This window comes from Eutrema salsugineum, unplaced genomic scaffold (genome assembly GCF_000478725.1).
Source record: "Eutrema salsugineum unplaced genomic scaffold, Eutsalg1_0 scaffold_2, whole genome shotgun sequence".
NCBI lineage: Eukaryota > Viridiplantae > Streptophyta > Magnoliopsida > Brassicales > Brassicaceae > Eutrema > Eutrema salsugineum.
The window spans coordinates 1,683,707-1,703,985 of NW_006256829.1; the positions used below are offsets into that span (position 1 = coordinate 1,683,707).

General features: G+C 35.8%; 4 protein-coding genes, 1 non-coding gene and 1 pseudogene across 6 annotated transcripts; 3 read left to right on the plus strand and 3 right to left on the minus strand.

Moving 5' to 3' along the window:
• The first annotated feature begins 3,278 nt into the window (after positions 1-3,278).
• Positions 3,279-4,063, plus strand: LOC18017893 (WUSCHEL-related homeobox 7). The gene is made up of 2 exons (XM_006398972.2): positions 3,279-3,721; positions 3,852-4,063. Exons 1-2 carry the CDS (start codon positions 3,358-3,360, stop codon positions 4,061-4,063), a joined length of 576 nt encoding a protein of 191 aa, XP_006399035.2. The 5' UTR covers positions 3,279-3,357.
• A 959-nt stretch (positions 4,064-5,022) lies between these two features.
• On the plus strand, positions 5,023-7,984 carry LOC18017895 (26S proteasome non-ATPase regulatory subunit 7 homolog A). The gene is made up of 10 exons (XM_006398973.2): positions 5,023-5,342; positions 5,865-5,957; positions 6,040-6,121; positions 6,323-6,419; positions 6,512-6,587; positions 6,723-6,781; positions 6,951-7,073; positions 7,219-7,276; positions 7,371-7,456; positions 7,603-7,984. Exons 1-10 carry the CDS (start codon positions 5,156-5,158, stop codon positions 7,666-7,668), a joined length of 927 nt encoding a protein of 308 aa, XP_006399036.1. The 5' UTR covers positions 5,023-5,155; the 3' UTR covers positions 7,669-7,984.
• Positions 7,985-9,332: 1,348 nt separating this feature from the next.
• Positions 9,333-11,534, minus strand: LOC18017896 (annotated as a pseudogene).
• A 1,372-nt stretch (positions 11,535-12,906) lies between these two features.
• LOC18017897 (transcription factor DIVARICATA) lies at positions 12,907-14,497 on the minus strand. Its single transcript, XM_006398975.2, has 2 exons — positions 13,669-14,497; positions 12,907-13,554 (listed from the first exon to the last, which is right to left on the minus strand). The coding sequence occupies exons 1-2, from the start codon at positions 14,085-14,087 to the stop codon at positions 13,152-13,154; spliced, it is 822 nt and encodes a 273-aa protein (XP_006399038.1). The 5' UTR covers positions 14,088-14,497; the 3' UTR covers positions 12,907-13,151.
• A 921-nt stretch (positions 14,498-15,418) lies between these two features.
• On the plus strand, positions 15,419-15,491 carry TRNAR-CCU. The gene has a single exon. It is a non-coding gene; the product is annotated as a tRNA-Arg (tRNA).
• Positions 15,492-16,093: 602 nt separating this feature from the next.
• On the minus strand, positions 16,094-18,322 carry LOC18017396 (L10-interacting MYB domain-containing protein). Of its 2 annotated transcripts, none has more exons than XM_024156270.1 (4): positions 18,226-18,322; positions 17,337-17,668; positions 16,727-17,230; positions 16,094-16,638 (listed from the first exon to the last, which is right to left on the minus strand). In XM_024156270.1, the coding sequence occupies exons 2-4, from the start codon at positions 17,640-17,642 to the stop codon at positions 16,162-16,164; spliced, it is 1,287 nt and encodes a 428-aa protein (XP_024012038.1). In that variant the 5' UTR covers positions 17,643-17,668; positions 18,226-18,322; the 3' UTR covers positions 16,094-16,161. The 2 variants fall into 2 exon arrangements, with proteins under 2 accessions (XP_024012038.1, XP_024012037.1); XM_024156269.1 differs by having other exon boundaries at positions 18,182-18,319.
• Between the last annotated feature and the right edge of the window lie 1,957 nt (positions 18,323-20,279).

Sequence of the window (20,279 nt, forward strand, 5' to 3'; positions counted from 1 at the left end):
AGTAACGTGAGATTTATCTATCAATCGGAGAATGAGCAGAGAAACAGAAAAGGAAATTGAAGAAAACCGCGTGTCGTTATTATGTTTTGACTTGAAACATCATGTTGTTTAACTCTTGTTGAACAGTATCCCGTTTTTATATTTGGCAATCGAAAAGTGTGGTGTTTAGATACGGATCATCATGACACTCTCAGGTAAGCAAAGCCATTAAGGAAGAAGATTAGACCGTAGGATCAAGATCAGCAACAAAACCCTAATATATGTTCCTCTTAATTTTCTCTGTGCAAATGGTTTGAGATTCCATTTACGAAACTCACACAAACACTCAAAACGATATATATATAAGAGTGAAAAGAGTGTTGTGTTCTAGCTAGTGCACTAGCCCAAAATTATGATGGTAAGGGAAAGTGTTGATCATGATGATAATTTAAGTGTTGATTATTCTGATAATGGAAACTATTGCGAGGTGACCTTCGAAAAGCATATGGTTAGTAAGCTTTTCTTGTTTGCTGCATTTTTGTTACAATATCCTTAAAATTATGAAAAAAATATAACAGTCGTTTTATACATCCACAAAAATTAACCTAACGCAAATAAACTATTCTCACCTATTATAATTTTTTTTTCCTCCACCATTTTTTGTAAAAAATTATTACATGCATTACGTCAACGTACGTTAAATACATGCCAGATTAACTTTGACTATATTCTTATTTTCGTTGTGATAAAACTGACATAGGCTCCAGTTCTGTGTATTGGATTCACTAAAAAGCTATTATTTGTGGATTAATTTTAGAAAGTGTTAGCTATTATTATATAATGAAAGTTTTTACGCAATAAAATCAATCGTTCTAAATACGTGTGCACATATGCACCATTTAACGATAGTATTTCATGCAAAATCGTTAACGGCGCAAAACTATATTGAGACTAGCTAGAAAGTTGGAAATGGGTAAATGGAATTAAAGTTTTGGGGTTATGTTGGATGGATCAGTGACAAACGTGGAAGCAGGAAGATCAAAAAGGAAGCTTCCCAAGCTTCCTGAGGCGGTAGGGGTCTCTGTCTATGCCCTACATTTCCAAGCGTGCCACAATTTCATGCCCTTGTTCCCTGAGTTTTTAGTTTTTAAATTAATATTTTACTTAGCGCAAATATTAGTCTGAAAGCTCAAAAAAAAAAAGGGAGTTTACACCAAAAAAGGGAAAAATATCAAAATCTCGATTGGATATGCAGAAAAAGAGAAAGGTACAAAGAAAACCGATACATGTTCGTATTTTTCTAACATGCAATGCAAGTCTCAAATTCTTCCCCATGCCATGACTCATCGTAAGTTTTTCTTTTTGGTTTGAAACTGTTGATTGATAAAAGGAAAGTTAGATAGACGACATTGACCTAGGAGTTAGAGCTAAAACACATCTTGCCAAGAACTAGTAGCCAAATTTATGTCGCATGAAGCTTTACTTTTCATAAATCCTATATAATGTTAATAAAAAATTTAAAATAGTATTTGTTTACTAATTGGTTAATCTGTATATTAAATTAATGGTGCATGGAACATCATTGGGAATTGCACGGAAGTTGGCATTACAATGTGAGACCACCTTCCACTTTTTTGACTAGCTAGGATAAGAACACACCCTCCTCCTCTCGGACTACTACACATACCATATATATCATAATTATATAAATTATATATACCATATATAGCACTAATTAATTTCATACATATATATATATATATATATTCACGTATCTTAAAAAACGACATATCATATATGATATATGTATAGATAAATATATATATATATATAGGTTTTAGAAATGGTAAAATATTATGTAAGTTAAATATAAAACTGTTATCTAATAGTTAATTTATGGATGAGTCCAAGTAACAAACGCCAACGTAAACTTTGACTTTGAGGCCAAATCGATCTTCTTTCTTTTGTTTTCTTGAAAGTTTGCAACTGAATTTGTAAAGTGTGATATAAATATATATCGTTTGTACCTATTAGTGTGTTGTGTAGCAGAAAGACTCTTGTTTATAAAAACAATGTTTGGTTTATTCGGATTGTCATTTTATTCTTTGGAACTTTAGTCTTCCTTTAGCGTCTCGTGCATGTCTTCCTCAAAATCATCACCACTTATATACCTCACGTACGTACACAATATTAATTCACTATATATATATATATACTGTATATATATACCAAAGACACACATCTTAAATCAAACTTTTTTAGTCACTACAAGTCTACAGTTGTCATTTTGATTTGATTTTAGAGATTTTAAAAATCAAGACGAATTCAAAGCATACGTTACGTAGAGCATTATACTATCGTAAAATGTTAACTAGCAGACTAGCAGAGACAGCTTACCGTAAGAAAAGAAAAAAAAAACTTTTGATCAGTGGCATAGTTCTATTTGTTCTAAATTCCAACTGTGGATCTATATATACAGATTCAATATCAAATACCTATATTAATGAACAACGCGTAATTTGAATGTATTATATACAGTATAATTAAGGACAGTACTGATTTTTATAGACAGATTAAGTACTTATTGAGTTTAGTTTATTTATCATTATTTTGAAACAATGTTCCCTCTATTTTTTAATCCCCATCTGCCGCGACCAACTACTTTATCAAGTCACAGCTTTTGTGGAAAATTTTCCGTTAATTCATCAGCCTTTCAATATGTTCACACAAGTACTGTAATTATTAACTTAATCTTTGCGGCTAATTCTAGAATTATAGTAGGATAACTGATCACACGCTAATATACTAATATGTTCTCTAGCTTAAATTTGCAACATAAAAAAATCAAACTTTACTCAACCCCGCCCCCACAGGCCACGACATATATACCACATTTAATCAATAACCAAATCACTACATAAAAATTACGTATATGTATATGTATATGCATTATGCATAGACAGCACAGAACCCTAGTTAATTAGGTTGGATAAAGAAAACGATCAAATCTCAGAAAAATTCAGTCTCTTCCAAATCCCAAAAACGAAAGCATGCATTTCGTAATAAACAACGCACTGCAGATTCTGTTTGATTTCTTCTACCTTTATCCTACATAACACTAATTAAACGACACAAAACTCAAAACACAGTCATATTATATATTTAATTATTCTCCTTAATATATATATATATATATTGGTTAGTAAAATAATAAAACATTGTATATACAAATATATTCAGAAAACAAAACACCATCTAATTGTCTATATATATTCAAACCCTCGTCCATTCACATCACTAAGTCCATCTTAACATACCTAATCTCATATATAGAAACATATTCAAAACCAAACACTTGTTGTTGAATACAAGTTTAAAATGTCAATGGGAGGATTCTCCATTAAAGCTAGAGGCTTAGGTAATAACAACAACAACGGAGGAGGAACGGGGACGAAGTGCGGACGGTGGAATCCGACGGTGGAGCAAGTGAAGCTTCTGACGGATCTGTTCAAGGCGGGGCTGCGAACACCAAGCACCGATCAGATTCAGAAGATCTCTACGGAACTGAGTTTCTACGGCAAGATCGAGAGCAAGAACGTGTTCTATTGGTTCCAAAACCATAAAGCCAGGGAGAGACAAAAGCGCCGTAAAATCTCCACCGTTGATTTTGATCATCGTCAAGACACAGATCTCTTTCGTCCCCCTCAAGACAACCCACGTCGTCATCAACCACCGCCGAAAGGTTATTCTTTATTTTTTCCCGACACATATTCCTGTATTTCAATCATGGTTATGATTATGAGTTGTGACACATACCTGACTTTGAATATATTAAGGTAAGAAACTGATAATGTATGTATTTGTTTGTGTAGATATATTTGACGTTTGTGAAGAAGAAAAGGTGATAGAGACATTGCAACTCTTTCCATTATCGAAGGTTGAGAGAGTGAAAGCAAATGTTACTGTTGCGAGCCACAACGAATACATACGAGAGCAAGCGAATACGACAACGTTTTCCACATACTCATCTTGTGGGGCTGGGATGGAACATCCACCGTTGGATCTCCGATTAAGCTTTCTGTAAATGGGGTTTAACTAGTGGATGCCAAAAATGTGGACATGAGATCACATGTATGTAGGAACTAGCTTAATTCTGGTCTTTGGATTAGACCCAATATTCGGAGTTATAAGTTAAAGTTTGGTTGTAGTAACACCAGTTCTCGCTAGAGTATTAACGGAAAAAATATCAATTATTATTTAAAGATTAAATATCAAAATTATTGGACAAGTAATTTTATTGTATCATGCGATTGGGATGAGGAAACAATTGTACTTGTAACAACATTATAACCGTAACTAATTTAGTCGTATAGCCTTAATTAGCCATATTATATTATTTTTGTTACATTCTTTTTCTTGATCTTTCTACTTCTCACTTATTGCTTCTTCTCTCTCTCTCTTGTAAGAAATATTTCCTTTTCTTATTATACGGTCTTATAGTCATCCGTTTTCTATATTAATGGAATACTAGATTTTTACTCCTGTATCCCACATAAATTTTGTCTTTCTACTAATCATATTTTGTAACATAGTTTGTATTTTTTATAGATATATTTTTATTAACTAGTGATAATTTTTTTTATTTCATTTTATATTTATATATTTTTTATTTTTTTCTAGTATTAATATGATTACGATTATAAAAATATTATATCTAAAAAAAACCGAATGACAAAATAAATTAAAAAGATAAAATAAGTCAATAAAAACAAAGTAAGTGGAGAAAAACCTAAACTCTTATTTTAGATTCTAGTTTTCTATTCAGCCTTATGATTCTATTATGTGATTAACCTATATGTCTCAAGATTTTAGGGTTCTTAGCTTTAAAATAAACATTGCTTCGATTATTATCGGTTCGGTTTTTTTTCTCTCCCTTATGAAAATGGCGTTAGCAGGCCCTTCAAATTGGACTTGAGAAACAATAAAAGCCCATTAGTTTCTTACAAGCTCGAGCCTGAAAAGAAAAGAAAAAAAAAAAGACGGGAGAACAGAAGTCATTGGTTTTCCTGGAGAAGAAGCAAACTTAAAGCTCCGTCGGGGAAAAAAACGAGATCGGGAGTTCATTGTTTTAAAATATTCACCGGAGAAATCGATTTCTTTCATCGATTCTTCGAACATGGACGTGATAAAGACGCAACAGATATCAGCAAGGACGATCGAGAAGGTGGTTGTTCATCCACTCGTCTTGCTCAGTATCGTCGACCATTACAACCGCGTCGCTAAGGACTCGCGCAAGCGCGTCGTCGGCGTCTTACTCGGGAGCAGCTCTCGTGGTACCGTTGACGTCACCAACAGCTACGCAGGTGCGCCTTAAATTTTTCCTTTCCTTTCTTCCTGTTTTCTTCGATCTGACCGGTTGGTCTTCTCAGATCTCAGATTCTACTGAGGTCTTTGTTTTACTGAAATTCGGTGCTTCTGGGTCTTCTTAGGTGAATTTCGTTTCGTTTGTGAGGGGCTATTCGTATTTGGCTTCTAGCGGGATGTACATATAGTAGCAATTTAGGGGTTTTGTAGCTGTTTTGTGAACTTCTGTTTCGCAATTGTGCTATTTTAGAGTTTATTTTGTAATATTGTCTGAAATTTACTTCAGTTAACTCACTTTATCGTTTCAGTCGAGCTCGGTTCTACTCCCTTTTCTGGAATTTCAAATTCTACTTGGATTAAAGGAAAAAAAAAAAAACAAAATTTAGGTTAATTTGTTGGAGGTTTAGCTGAATATTAGTTTGCATAGTTGCTTATCTCTGGACACTCTCACGAGGAACCTCTTCAATAAATCGCTAGTGCTTAAATATGACTTATTTGACATTTGGTATCTTGATTTGTAGTGCCCTTTGAGGAGGATGACAAAGACCCAAGTATCTGGTTTCTGGATCACAACTATCATGAGTCAATGTTCCACATGTTCAAGAGAATTAATGGTATTTATCGGGAAGCTGATGCCTAGAGCGTATATTACAATGTACAAACCTTGTTTTTAACAAAAAAAATTTTGCTTTTCAGCCAAGGAACATGTTGTAGGCTGGTACAGCACAGGCCCTAAACTTCGGGAGAATGATTTGGATGTTCACGCGTTGTTCAATGGGTTAGTTTCCAACTTAATCGTTCAGATATCAGCTTATTGACCTTTTATCTTATGTTTTGTTGACATGGGAGATAAGATTGAGGATATGCTGGTCCGTTTTTAGTTACGAGATACATTTTGTTTGCAGAAAGCCGATTTTCTTTCACTCCTTGCATTCTCTTATAGTTTTTGCTTCATTTACAATGAAACTTTGTTCTGCAGCTATGTTCCAAATCCAGTATTGGTCATTATTGATGTCCAGCCAAAGGAACTTGGAATCCCCACAAAAGCTTACTATGCAGTGGAGGAAGTCAAGGAGGTACGATACATACGCTTCCAAATCTTGTCCATATTATACAGTTGTATCCTTATATTTAATCAGCATGGTTGAATACGTCTTTGTCCTTTCAGAATGCTACTCAGAAAAGCCAGAAAGTCTTTGTCCATGTGTCTACAGAAATTGCTGCTCATGAAGTCGAGGAAATTGGTATGTCCAAAACGGGAAAATAAGCCTTCCAACGATTTGATCACCTCGGTTTGGTGTTTTTTGAAAAATGTCTTTCGTGATTGCTTCTGAGGAATAACTTCTGCCACTTACCTACTTCATTCTCTTTTTGTACAGGCGTGGAACATTTGCTCAGGGATGTGAAAGATACAACAATCAGTACCCTGGCGACTGAGGTTCTTTTCTTTACAAAACTTGATCGTTGCACTACCATTCCTTCATATGTTTGCTGAAATCATGATGCTCTTGGAGGATATGTGTTGTTGATGTTCTCGCAAGGTTATCTTATGAACGTAATAGTTTCTGCTTGAGGACTGATATCATGTGTGTTGTGTATTGCACCAGGTCACTGCCAAACTTACTGCTTTGAAAGGGCTAGATGCACGTCTTCGGGAAATCCGGAGTTACCTTGACCTTGTAATCGAAGGAAAGCTCCCTCTAAACCACGAGATTTTATACCATCTGCAGGTTAGAACTCCCATGTTTTGATTTAGTGTTCTGATTCTACGAAAGTATGGTTATAAACTTGTAGACTGTGTCAAATTAGAATTCCCTAATCACTGTGTTTGCTATTGTCGATTATCTAATGAAATATTCCTCTTAAAACCCACAGGACGTTTTCAACTTGCTTCCTAACCTGAATGTGAACGAGTTGGTCAAGGCCTTCTCGGGTGAGTTTCCGTTGTCGAATTTGTTATAATTGGGCTGCTTTCTGCTTTCGTGAAGCATTTGCTTCATTAGTCTTACTGCATTTATGATGTGCAGTGAAAACAAATGACATGATGCTCGTTATCTATCTATCATCTCTCATTCGGAGTGTAATTGCTCTCCACAACTTGATCAACAACAAGGTTAGATCTTAACTCTCTCACTCACTTATGCTCTTAGTACGGTATTTACTTCATTGGAGAGATGCCTATTTGTCACAACATGATGCTGATTTTTGATTGAGGTTGCTCTGTTTGTTAACGTATTCTTTGGGATGAATATGTTTCAGTTGCTAAACAAGGAACATGAAAAAGCAGAAGACTCAAAGCCCGTGGCCATACCCGCCACCAGCTAAATCGATGATGACATGTGATTTGCTTAGGGTATGTTCGTTCATCCATATGCTACATCCAAATGTTATCTCAGAGTGATGCATCCAGATGTTGTTCGTTTCTGTTTTTAGGTGTTCATTTGGATGCTACTTTTTTTTTTTGTTGGTTTGATTTTTGTGACTTGTATCTGCATTTAGATGCATTTAATTCCAAATGCCCAAAATAGACTTGTCTTAATCTTAATGATATTTTTAATGGACATGTGGCCATGGTCATGACAAAAAAAAAGGTGAGACATTCTTGGCCATGGTCGGAAAGTGAATTATATTTTCTTTTATCTTCGAATGTCTTGATTGGAAAATTTAAAGTTTCCAGATAAAAATAACAAGTTATCAAAATTGAATCTCTTTATTTCACAAAAATAAAAATGAGTATTTGCATTCTTTAACTCAAATTAATGTCGTATTTGCAAAAGTAACAAAGAGAAACTTTTGTTACTGTTTATATTTTTAAAATTCCATTATACCCTTTCTTTTATTCTCTCTTATTTTTTTTATTTTCTCTCATTTCTCTCCTTTGCATCCCATTTTTCTCTTTCTCTCTCCTTTATCTCTTCATCTTTCTCTCGTCTCTTTTTCTCATTTCTCTCAGAACATTTTCTCATTTCTCTCAGAACATTTTCTTCTCAATCAAATACAATCTTCTATTGTCTTTGTTTTCTTAGTGAGTTTTAGATGTAAAATTTTTGAGATTTTAAATTAATTTTGATATCTGGGTTTATAGCGATTACTATTCATTCATACATTAGGTTTTCTGGTGATTGAAGATAAATTGTAGAATCAATATTCTTCTCATGAATATTGATACGTTAATCTGAAAGTTAAAAAATCAAGATTTTAGTTATCTTGTTAATTAAAAAGTACAGCTATATCTAAACGTTTATATCATACAATAACATGTTAACAATTAGAGATAATATATTAGTTAAACAGAAAATGATTAAGCTACCGTGTTAAAACAAATGTTAGAGGTACAATATATAATTTAACGTGTTACAATCAAATATAACTTGTTACAAAATCATCATATCTACAAAAAGGTTGATGTTCCAACAAAAAAAAACATGAAAGTTAACCGATAACAATTATGTTATCGTACTAATCAAAATATTAGCAGTAAATTTATAAATTTTACATGATACAATAACTTTTAATATGTTACAATACCATGTAACTTGATACTATAAAATATATTCACATCATCTTGGTTTTTATAACTTAACTGAATTTTGTCCGATTTTTACCAAATTTTCACCCAGTTCTTTGTATGATTTTGTACTGAATTGTTGAGAATTGTCCAGATAAATTTTAAAAATGCTGTGAGGTAAAAAAAATGTTCGTTGCTGAATAAAGAAAAGAGGAAAGAGAGAAGAGTAGAAAGAAAAAAGGAAAACGAAATTCTAAGAAAGAAGAAAGAGAAATGCTTGTTCTTTTCTTTAGGAAGGTAGAGAAAAAATGTTGAAAGAAAGGAGACGAGAGGTAAATGGTAATATAACCTTCTCATATAAACAGTGATGGAAAAATTATGTCACATCAGTGTTACTTTTTTAATTTTAATGCTTTTTATGAATATTCGGCTTATTGACTCAATAAAAATTATATATTGATCAACCATCTTGTAATCTTTCATATATATATATTTATTAATAAAAAAAGTTGTTCAGACATAAAAGATTGATTTTCCAAATGACAAAGGATCTCATAAAACTACAAACGCTAAATACTGTAATAAGATATGGATGGATTACTTCTCAGCTCTAGGCAACTCTATAGGAGACAAGACCATCCGATGTTTCAACTAGAAATCTTTTCATCCGCGTTAGCAGCACCGTGTACGCTTTCTCCTTATGGCCTGCGATATAACCCAAGCATCATCATCATCATTGTCTATGCAACGAGCTTCTTTGTTTGTTTAAAACTATAAAATTGGAGCAATAGATGAACGTACCAAGGCCTAGAGTCGAGATCTCATCTGCTCGGAAGTAGTAACATCCGTTTCTTTCTTTCTTTCTTACTACCGAGGACCGAGTTGAATTTCTGTACGGCACTGAGCAGATCCTGGAAACATAAGAGGGAATTAGTAAGGGAACCTATCAGCGGTTAGATTACAACAAATAAACAAATCATTCAATCTTTTGGGCATAGAGATTGTTATATATAGATTCAGATCTAGTTTCTGCGAGAGACTATAATGTTAGAATCGGTTTTATAGGTTCAGTTCTTAATATGCTGCTAAGACGTGTTCTTAAATGTTAATTACGAAGATGAAAATTTGATGTAATACGAGAATTTGGATAATCTTCATACCTTCCACGATGCTAGAGCCTTCATGTAAGAGGGAAGACTTTCATATTCTTCTTTTACCAATGTTATCGCAGGTACTGAAGTTCTATCCATATCTAGTGTCGCATATTCATCTTCTGCATGTAACAAAGTCTAGAATCATATACCAGAGACTAATGTAATTCACCGACAATCATATCACACTAGTAAAGCCTTAGAAAATAACCATTGGAAAGCATTGACGCCTTTGAAGCAGGTAAAGCACCTGCGTCAAATGGTTTGCCCCTATATCATAGGAAAAATTGCTGATGTACGACTAAGAGGAAACACACAAGGATTTATATCTTTCTAACGCATCAAATCACTGATTCTTCCATAGACGTGTAAAGATCCTTCACATTATCGTTAGCTGGAAATAGTTGGAAAAGTAAGAAACATCAAGAACATGATCAGAGTAAGAAATAAGAGCCAACCATGTTATTCTATCAAACAATGAAGAAAATTCTTGCAGCCTTACCTTTTAGAGCTAAAGTTGCAAGACAAGCATCTGAAAGCTCAAGGTTCTTCAAATTTAGTGAATCATCCAGACTATGAAACATTAAGGTAAATTTTAAAAAGCACAACATTCCTTGTTTCACAGTATGCATAAAGCAGTTTTCTTTTTGTTTGGTTGGTCTTGTTAATCTACCAAAGAATCCTAATTTCTCACCAAGGTTCAAAAAGGATACAGATCGTCCTCGTCTAACCCTTTAAAGACTGAACGTTGCAATGAATGAGGCTCCAAATCATCATCCGAATGCTTTGAACCCTCATGCTCAAATGCTCCAAAGTCAGACTCTTCCTCTTTACTTTCATCAATCTCGATTTCTAGGTCCAAAAACATAAAATCTGAGAGAAGCTAACTACATTCAATTTCTAAATTCCAAAAGTCTCAGCTTCAAATCGAAAAAGTAGAGAAGAATGAGGAAGATGGAGAAGTTAAAAGAGTGCCAGGAACATAGCCAAAATCAGTGAGGCAGTCCTGGAGTCGGAGAAGATCCTCTTGGTTATTTTTGTAAATCTGATTAGAGTGACCCAGGAGCTCCTCGAAGGAGACAGTACCGAAAGACATGGAGTCAAGGAAATTAAGCTCTGAATCAGCGGTGGAGAGTCTACGATTCAGGCTCTTGATGAAAGTAGATGAAGCCGAATCTGCCAAAAAAACGAGAATTTACAATGAAGATGTTGAATTTAGGGTTTTTATGACAAAGTCGGAGGAAAATGGAACAGACCGAGAGGGATAGGGCGGCGCTGGAGAGAGTTATTGAAAGCATCGCAGCTACTCTGAAGATGACTGCAGAATCCTCCCAAGCTCTTTCCCAAACAATTGAGCTCTTCCTCCATCTCCAAAGCTTTTCGTCAGTCTTCTCTTTCAGATCTTATCTCGATTTTAAGGAGTTTGTTTTAAGGGTCTGGTAAACGCAAAGCGAGAAAGAGGAAGAAGAAGAAGAAGAAGAGAAATCAGAGAGGTTTCATCGCCTTTCTCACGCTCTGCAACCAAAGATTTGAACAGTGATATACTTAAATGAGTTATGTTATTATTTTATTGGAATAAGTTCTCTTTTCTCTTTCGATCGCACGTGTAATAATATCATTGGTTCTACTTCGCATAGCGTGATGCCACGCGCTTGAAAACGTAAAATATTATCCCACTCGCACCTCGTGCGCGTTGAGCGCGTTAGGCCTAAATTGAGCGCGTTGGTGTTAATCGCACCTCGTGCTCTTTCAATTTTGCTTGTATTTTGCCAAAACGCGGTTATGCGCGACTTTTTCGCGAGTGAACGATTATTTTATTATTATTTTTTCTTCATCTGCGTTTTGTTTTATATCAGATTGTCGTTTTGGTCATAATTTAGTGAAAATAGTAGCATTGCTCCTAGCTCTACTTATTAACATCAATTGATGTTTATTTGCGTTTTGCTTGTTATCAGATGCCGTTTTGCATTGAATCTCTTTTTTTTTTTTTTTTTTTTTTCTTCTGGGTCGAAGCAAGCTACGCATTTTGGCATCCATGGCCTTGTATTCATGGTTTGGTCGCTTCTCGTTTCTCCTCCAAAACTTTTTCCGCCTTTCTCCGGCCTTGTCGCCGGAAGTTACATTCGACGGCTTAGACTACTGATGAGTTGACCGCAGTTTCTACGAAGAAGGGTCGCCGGAATTGGTGGTCGAGCTCTGCTCTTGTCCCGTTGGCGATGGCAGCTTCCGCCACCACTTTCGCGTTCATGAACCAGTCACAGCCTTCTATCAGCGAATCATCAGCTAGGTTCGTCTTTGTCTTTTTCCTTCTCCAAAAGTCTCCACATTTTATTTGATTGCTCGTTTCTATTTCCCAGCAGAGATATAACTATTGGCGGAAAAGATAGCACTGAACTTGTAGTTAAAGGGGAATACAATGAGGTTCCTAAAGGAGGTTATTACCGCATTGAATATAATCCTCGAGTTGCTGCAAAAATTTGAATTTGTTTTCTCTTTTCATGTTTTGGGCAATTTCTATCTTGAAATTTCTGATTTTTCGAGCTTACTCATCATCTCCACTTCATATTTCTGCAAAAACTGCATTTTCATCATTAGGAAATGGTTGTTTAATTTGCAGCAGTGTTTCTTATGTTTCTGAATTTGTAACCTTTTTCGATTTAAATCTCCAAGATTCTTAAATCCTGCAACGAATATAAGGTTTGCAAGTTTTACTACCCTGATTTGTTAGCTTTGATGAAGCCACTCCTTGCTATTGAGTAAAAATACCTTCCTTCTAAAACCGGAGCTTATACATATATGTTCCACTTGCACTAATTTAACAGCTATTATCTAAGGGCACCCTTAATATTTATATTAGTGAGGGAGCAAAGAGTTGGTGAAGCGTTGTAATAGGTGAAAAAGAATGTGATTCTTTGAACCGAAAGTGGAATGCAGACTCAGCTTCTAATTATATACCCTTAACGACTTAGTGGTCTACTTTGCCACTGATACACACATACTATATGATTCACAATCACAATCATCTAATTACGTAACATAACCTTTTAAGTTTAACCATTAAACATAACTCTGGGGGATTTTTGATGATTAAATGCAACTATGGCAATTTCAAAATTCAACCTTTTCTCGCTTCTTTTGAACGCTGAGTTTTAGGATCTAGTGATACAGTAAGCTCCGTCGTCATAAACATTTTCTCCGGCAAACTTAACGGCAGGATCGTAGGGAGACAAGACCGACGAAAGATTCTTGCCAAGAAACATCACTCCTTCCTCTGCATTATCCCTGTCGGTGAACCCTTGTTTTGCCTCGGGTGGTTGTTGGAGGAAGCTGTCATGATCAGACAATGGACGGCTGGGATTGTTGTTGAGAAGATTGACGGTGGTGATGTCGTGAATGCTAGGGCGACGTTTGTCTTTAGCATTAGAGAGTTGTCTCTGATAGTATTTTTGGGCATGGCTTGCAACTTGAGTCGGTGTTTTCGTTCCCACAAAGTTCCTCGATATGTTTCTCCAGTCTCCTTTTCCGTACTTGAGAAGGCCCAACAAGAATCGTCTGCAGAGAACAATGAAAAAAATGGAAAACGTTAACGCATCGGCAAACCAAGAAAACAGAGGAGTAACTTGCGGCTAAAGAAACCAAAGAAGTGTGACTTGTGTTCTTCTTCACCTGTGTTCTTCCTCCGTCCATGGAACTCCTTTCCTCCGCTCTTGATCAAATCCTCTGGCTCCATTATTAGGCCGTTTATGATACAAATCAAAGTCACGGGGGCTCACGAGCTGATCGAATCCACAGGGAGTAGCTGAAGGGTAACCAGGGATCGGGACAAGTCCTGCTTCGATATCAAAGAGGTCTTCTTCAAGCTTAGAGTATTGCCACATGACATCTGAGATAGTTTTGCCAGGGATCATAGCAGCAACTTTGAACCAGCGGTCAGGCGTATCATCAGCGTAGACAGCAAGGGCTCGCTCGAACTTCTTGTTCTCTTCTTTAGTCCAGCTCGAGCTCTGCAAGCTCATCATCTCTTGAACTACGAATTGATGGCTAGAAGTGGGCACGTGAGAGAGTAGAGGATGCAAAGTCTCCATCGTTTAAAGGCTACGGGAGAAAAGTTTCACCTTCCAAAGTACTAATCATGTTTTGATCTCTAATTTTTTGGAAGCTTGAGCTTTGATTTGTGGGTTTAGTGAAAGACTTAAGCTTTTTAAATGAATCCTATGATAAATAGGAGTAACAAGAGGGGAATAACGTATAGTATAGTGGTGGAATCAAAGAACCTGATTTGGTGGGAGATTTAAGAATCTTAAGGGAAAAAAAGACTTCAACTTTGAAGAATCCTTGAGAATCTGCAAAAGTGGGTCGTCAGAGGAAGACAAAGCAAGAAAAATCTAGATGCTAGAGAGAGAGAGAGAGAGAGAGAGAGAGAGAGAGAAACAGTAGGAAATGGTGCAGAAACTGTAGAATGAGAGATGTGTGGGAGAGAAAGAGATGGTGAAAGCCAAAGATGAAGATTGGTTTGAGTGGTTTGTATATAGAGATAGAGAAAGAGAGAGTGTGTGTAAAGCTATAACCAATAGAACCACTCCACTCTCCTACTTGGCTTCATTTTATTCTAAGGGGATTCGTTATAATGACCTATAAACTGACTCAAATAATAAATTAGCAATAAATATAGCTAAATAACTCCTAACTAGGCCAACGTTCCATAATCTTCCAAAATTTTGATGACCACTGGAATTCAAACATTTTTTGTTAGGTAGTTTTTATCTAATATATTCAAAATAAATAGACAACACATAAAGTTATTCGTATTTAATGATAGCTTGCATGCTGGCTAAACGTCGGCTTTGTTGGTCATGGACTATATAGTAATTAGTTTTGCTGAAAAAAACACGATTACAAACAATTTAAGCCTGATACCCAAAACTCTATCACGCGTGCCAAAACGGTAGAATCGATTATGAAATTGTAGCAATTAATTTTTTTTGACAAAAGAATAACAAATTGTAGCAAATTAATGTTTTTGGCCCGAATGTCATATCATCGTGCTATCACGCGCTGGTTATTGTCTATACAAGTTATGCCCCTCTAACTCAGATATAAACAAAAACAAAATTCGAAAAATAAAAGTTTAAATGAAAGTACTAAAAAACAACGCGATTGCTAATATATAACTTGTTGTATACATCGCTAAATTGAAGATTATTCTAGATAACATCGACTTCTTCACTTTATTCTTTGTGTTACGTACAATTTCTAAACCGAGAATTTAATATTTATAAAAAAAAATAAGCCGCCGACGGCTATAGACAACAAAAAAAATTGTTTACGAAAAGTGAAGGACGAAGATGACTAAGATAGTATCGAGATTTTGTTTTTGGTAGTTTTATGCTACTTGACGAGGCATAGTTAACAGAAAGCGCCTGTAGCTCAGTGGATAGAGCGTCTGTTTCCTAAGCAGAAGGTCGTAGGTTCGACCCCTACCTGGCGCGTTGCAAGGTCTACGTGTTTGGGCAGAACATAGAGGGATTTTTTTTTCCCGGCCAGAACAAATGAGGGAAAAAGAGAGTGTGGCGGTGTGGGGGCTGCCCTTAAACATAAAAAGGGGTGTTGTTAATTATTGGGATGCGACTAATCCTTTTTTTTTATTTCCCACTTTGGTATAGTTTTTGTCGTGACTCGCTTTAGTTTACTTTATTCAAAAGATACTAATCAACTCTTAAAAAGCTCCTTTTCACTCTTCACACTGCATTGTCGGTGGCTCTTTACTTCATTTGAGTTCCTTCTTCCTCCGGTAAAGAAAACGACTCATTTCACTTTGCCACTCGTCCAAACTTTTCCTGCTTTACTCTCTCCTAAGGTCTACATGTAATATCATTAACTACGTGGAGAATTTTGTTTGAAGAGGCTGCATTTTGAAGATTATATAGTGTTGTGTTTTTAATAACCAGTTTCAAAACGCTGTCATTGACTCATTGTTTTGGTCACACACACCCCAATATCTATAGTTTAAAATATCTACTACTCCGAATGAGTGAAAAGTAAATTCTAAGTTTTAGATATTTTGTAAGAAGTGGGGTTTTGACTAAATTAGTTTTAATAATTAAAAAAAAAAAAACAGCACGTAAACTATAGAAACTGAAGGGTCCCAAAATATAAAACCTATGTTGTTGAAACAGAAAGAGAAGCAGATCGAAGCCTCTGTAACCATGCGATTTTCAAACTCGGCTTCTTCAGCTCTAAAAAGATCTCTCTGTACTCTCTCTTCAGAAACTGATCCAACGCAAACAAGTAGAGATCGCTCCCTTCTTCCACCTCTTTCATCGCGTCTAAGCTTTCTATGCATTCTCCAATACAGTACTTACGCTTTGCTGATTCTATCTCAACGCACACCGGACTTTCCTGCAACATACCATCACTCATCAACTTCGCAACATCCAGCGTTTGTGCCGTTTTGTTGTCTATCCAATTCACTTCGTATTCTTGCAACTGCGGTGACTCAGAGCGATGGCGTAGAAGCTTCTTGCGGGAAGGAGGAGTGTATGTCTCTCCAGGCTCTATAACTCCACTGAAAATGATGGAGAGTTTATCAGCATGAGGTACTTCCTTGTGGCGGAACTGTCCTGCTCTTGGGTTTTCCTGTGATAAAACCAAAGACAAAACATCAGTTTCTTTTCTTCAAAATGTAAATCCAATAAGTTAAACACTAGCATTGGTGCATATATACCTGAATGTAAATTCGCCATTCCTCTTCAGACGCACCAAAACTACAAGTTTCCGGATCCCGTTTCATGCTGTTTGCTCCTACGAGTTGACACCAGATCTTCCAAGATTTCCTTGTGCAATCCCAATGGTTTTTCAGCTGAGCTCTTGAATAACCAAGGCCGGTTTTCTCATTGATCGTCTCAAGAATCGTCTTCCACCCTTCCTTGTTGAAATGTGTGTCGGGTCTGTTTCCTTTATAAGTCTCTTGCACCAACAAATCAAGAAACAGCTCGTGTGTAGACGGAGACCAATATCCTTTCGTTTGAGGATTAGACGAACTACACATGCTTCGGTTATCTTCATCTTCTTCTTCTTCTTCTTCGTTACAACTTCTTCGCCTCTTCCTGACATCTGAAAACTCATCATCTTTGACCTCTACACTAACATTACTACCCGCAAAGATGATCTCTAGTTTCTCGAGATCTTGTGGAACACTCAACCTATACTGCCCTGCATCAGGATTCCCCTGTGAAGAAAGCAATCAACTTTCAGCCTTGAAAAACATCAAATGTAAAATATTCTTCACAAAAAACATGATTTAAACAAAAAAGGGTTTGATTTTGGGGTAAAACCTGTAAATAGTTTGCCCATTCTTCGTCACTCGCACCAAATGTGTTGGTCTCAGGATCCCAATTCATCAAACTACATTGAACAAGTCTAGACCATATTTTCCACTGCCTGCTCATTGTGTCCCAATGGTTTTTAAGCTGCATCCTATCGTACATCGCGCCTGTCTGCTCTTGAAACGATTTCAATATATTTCTCCAACCTTCTTTCGAAAAATGTGTCCCCGGTTTGTTCCCTACCAACGTTTGCTCCACGCATAGATCAAGAAATACTCTGTGGTAATCTGCCTCCCACACAGCTTTTGGCCTCATTTTTCAACTCTTCCTCTCTCCAACTCCTAACAATAAAAAAAAAAACATAAGTATTACACTACAAGACTGTCCCCTGTACATGTCTGATGTCTTAATCATGATAATAGTGAACTCTACGTTTAATGCGTTTCAACAGAAAAAAAAAAAAAAGAAAGGAAAAAAAAAAACAGCGAAACAGTGAGATTGAGAAAATTCACATTATAAACAGTCAAACATTTGCACAAGCCTTAGCTCAACAATTCTAGAAATTGAGCACAAACCATATTAAACAATATTGAAGTGTAAAAAGATATACCGATTAGATCAATAATTCTAAAGCTCTCAAGATACTGAAGATATAAACAACCAAAGAGATGTCGAGCAAGAGAACGCAGACGCAATTACATCAAACGCGATTTAGGAAAAAAACGATTTTGCGACTCATCACTTCCCAGTTCCCCCGCTTCATATTCCCATTAACCGAATGCCAAATGGGGAATGAGCACGAAACCCTAATTCGTGTACTCGGAATATTGAAATATGAAGGTCTAGGACCTCACCGACGGTAAATGGGACGCGGCAGAAGCAGAACGGAAAACTTTACCGGAAGAAACGCGACAGCGATTGAGTGGAAACACTGTGTCGGGTGGGGCTGGAGAAGCCGATCGCGATTTTTCCTCACTTTCTCTGGTTTTTTTTTTTTTTTTTTGCGTTTCCGCCGCACTATACGGAGTTACGAGGTTTTTGGAGTATTGTCGTGGGCTGGGCCGAATTATTTGGTCATGAGTCATAAACCAATCAATTAGACCGGTTCTTGCCTGTTCTTTTTTTTTCTAGTAGCCTATTTTGCCTCGTCAACCGGTTTCAGACTGGTTCTTTTGTTATAGTTTGGGACTTTGTTTTTGGTTTGAGGATTTGGTCCGGTTCAGGCAAGTCTAGATGGCTTTGATGCTAAATGACTAAGCTGAGGTTCAGTGCTGGTTTTTTTCTAGAGATAATTCTACTCGTTCGTTTTCTTGTTTCATCTATAGACAAATACATTATATAAATTAATTTTATTTTCGAAGAACAGTCTACAAAACTTATATATAAATCAATGAGCTGGTTATGTAAATGGGGAATTGATAGTACTATCGTATCCAAAAAGAACATGAAGGTGATTATTGTGCCAATCAAATATGTAGGTGGCTGAGGATATATATTACTTGTGGGGGTGGGAGGAAGGTGACCACTGACCAGGATTTAGCTAAATTAATAGCAATAAGATTTGCTTTAAATGGTGTCGACCAAATAATAAATAACATGTGCTTTAAATGGGCCGTTACATCTAAAATCAACAAATAATTGAAATTGGTCCAAAAGATTACATAAAAATTTAGAAATAATAATAATGGTGAAGCAAAGCAATAGCTAGGTCCAGCTCCCAAAGTACTTACGAGTTCCTCGTCGTCACTAGGGAACAAGCTGCACCTTCTGTTGAGAATCTAATGGCTTCATATGACGTAAATGCTGGAAAAATTAAGAACCTAATTAGACAGTTTAGAGATTTTTGGTCCTTTAAAAGCTTAAAGCGAAGAAGAAAGAAAATGACCTACTTTTGAAGAATTTTGAACCTCATACGAAAAAAGAAAGAAACCAAGAAAAGAGACATATGAGAATATTTAATAAATAAAGCTAGATGATTAAAGAGGTCTTTGATTAACTTCTAACTAAGCCTCTTCCATGTATGGTATACGTTAAGCAAAACATAGATGGTTTTAGAATGAGCTTTGACAAATCATTATGTTAATAATGTACTGTTTTTGACGAATATCATGCTATCATCTTACTCATGTTTCTTCCATTGCATTTTTGATCAATTGGTAGATCTTAAGTACCATATCCTCTAAGGAGTCATTTAGAATTATTCTGATTCTCTTTTTACCGCATGATCCTATGTTTTCTGTCAATTTTCTCTAAGGGCAGAGAAACTTTGCAGCCAACCTTGGCACACACTAGAGCTAGTTCCAGTTTCATCACCATTTTTGCTTCCCACGCACATCTGTCTTCATCCCTCGACCATGTTCAAGAAAACAAGACCTGGAAAAAAAAAAAAAATTATATATATCTATAGCAGATAACATTAATTTAACAAATGACAAAACTGGCTTGAAGACAAGTGAAATATCGATGACCCTTGCATGCATCTTCAATGCTGTGATCATATAAAAATCGGAGTTAAGAAACAAAAACGAAAAGCAATTTGGAGTAATATATTACTTATCCAGAGTCGTGTCTAATTACTTGGAGCCCATAGGTGGTATTAAAACAAAAATACGCCAATTCATACAAAACTAATAATATGGGCGATGTCGTACAAAACCACTATAACAAATATCATCCCAAATAAATAAAAATGAGAGTAAGTAACAAAAAATTCATTCTAAAACATAAATTTTCTCCTTTTTTTACAAATTGCTAACTAAACCTTTTTTATAAAACACCACTAACCAAACTTTCAAAACCAAAAATTTTAACTAAATTTCTTTCGATAAACTAGATAGTCAAGCCACTTGATCTCTCTTGTTACATATATTGGAATGAAGATAAAACTCTATCAAGTTCGACCAAAACTCACTTGATCGTCTCCAAATTCATAAGTCTTCAATTCATATCTAA

Coding starts and splice junctions, on each gene's coding strand:
- LOC18017893 (XM_006398972.2), top strand. CDS start 3,358: ATGTCAATGGGAGGATTCTCCATTAAAGCTAGAGGCTTAGGTAATAAC. Junction 3,722..3,851: donor TCATCAACCACCGCCGAAAG/GTTATTCTTTAT, acceptor TTGTTTGTGTAG/ATATATTTGACGTTTGTGAA.
- LOC18017895 (XM_006398973.2), top strand. CDS start 5,156: ATGGACGTGATAAAGACGCAACAGATATCAGCAAGGACGATCGAGAAG. Junction 6,782..6,950: donor TCAGTACCCTGGCGACTGAG/GTTCTTTTCTTT, acceptor GTATTGCACCAG/GTCACTGCCAAACTTACTGC. Junction 7,457..7,602: donor ACAACTTGATCAACAACAAG/GTTAGATCTTAA, acceptor AATATGTTTCAG/TTGCTAAACAAGGAACATGA.
- LOC18017897 (XM_006398975.2), bottom strand. CDS start 14,087: ATGGAGACTTTGCATCCTCTACTCTCTCACGTGCCCACTTCTAGCCAT. Junction 13,555..13,668: donor TGGACGGAGGAAGAACACAG/GTGAAGAAGAAC, acceptor TGTTCTCTGCAG/ACGATTCTTGTTGGGCCTTC.
- LOC18017396 (XM_024156270.1), bottom strand. CDS start 17,642: ATGAGGCCAAAAGCTGTGTGGGAGGCAGATTACCACAGAGTATTTCTT. Junction 17,231..17,336: donor AATGGGCAAACTATTTACAG/GTTTTACCCCAA, acceptor CTTTCTTCACAG/GGGAATCCTGATGCAGGGCA. Junction 16,639..16,726: donor AATGGCGAATTTACATTCAG/GTATATATGCAC, acceptor GTTTTATCACAG/GAAAACCCAAGAGCAGGACA.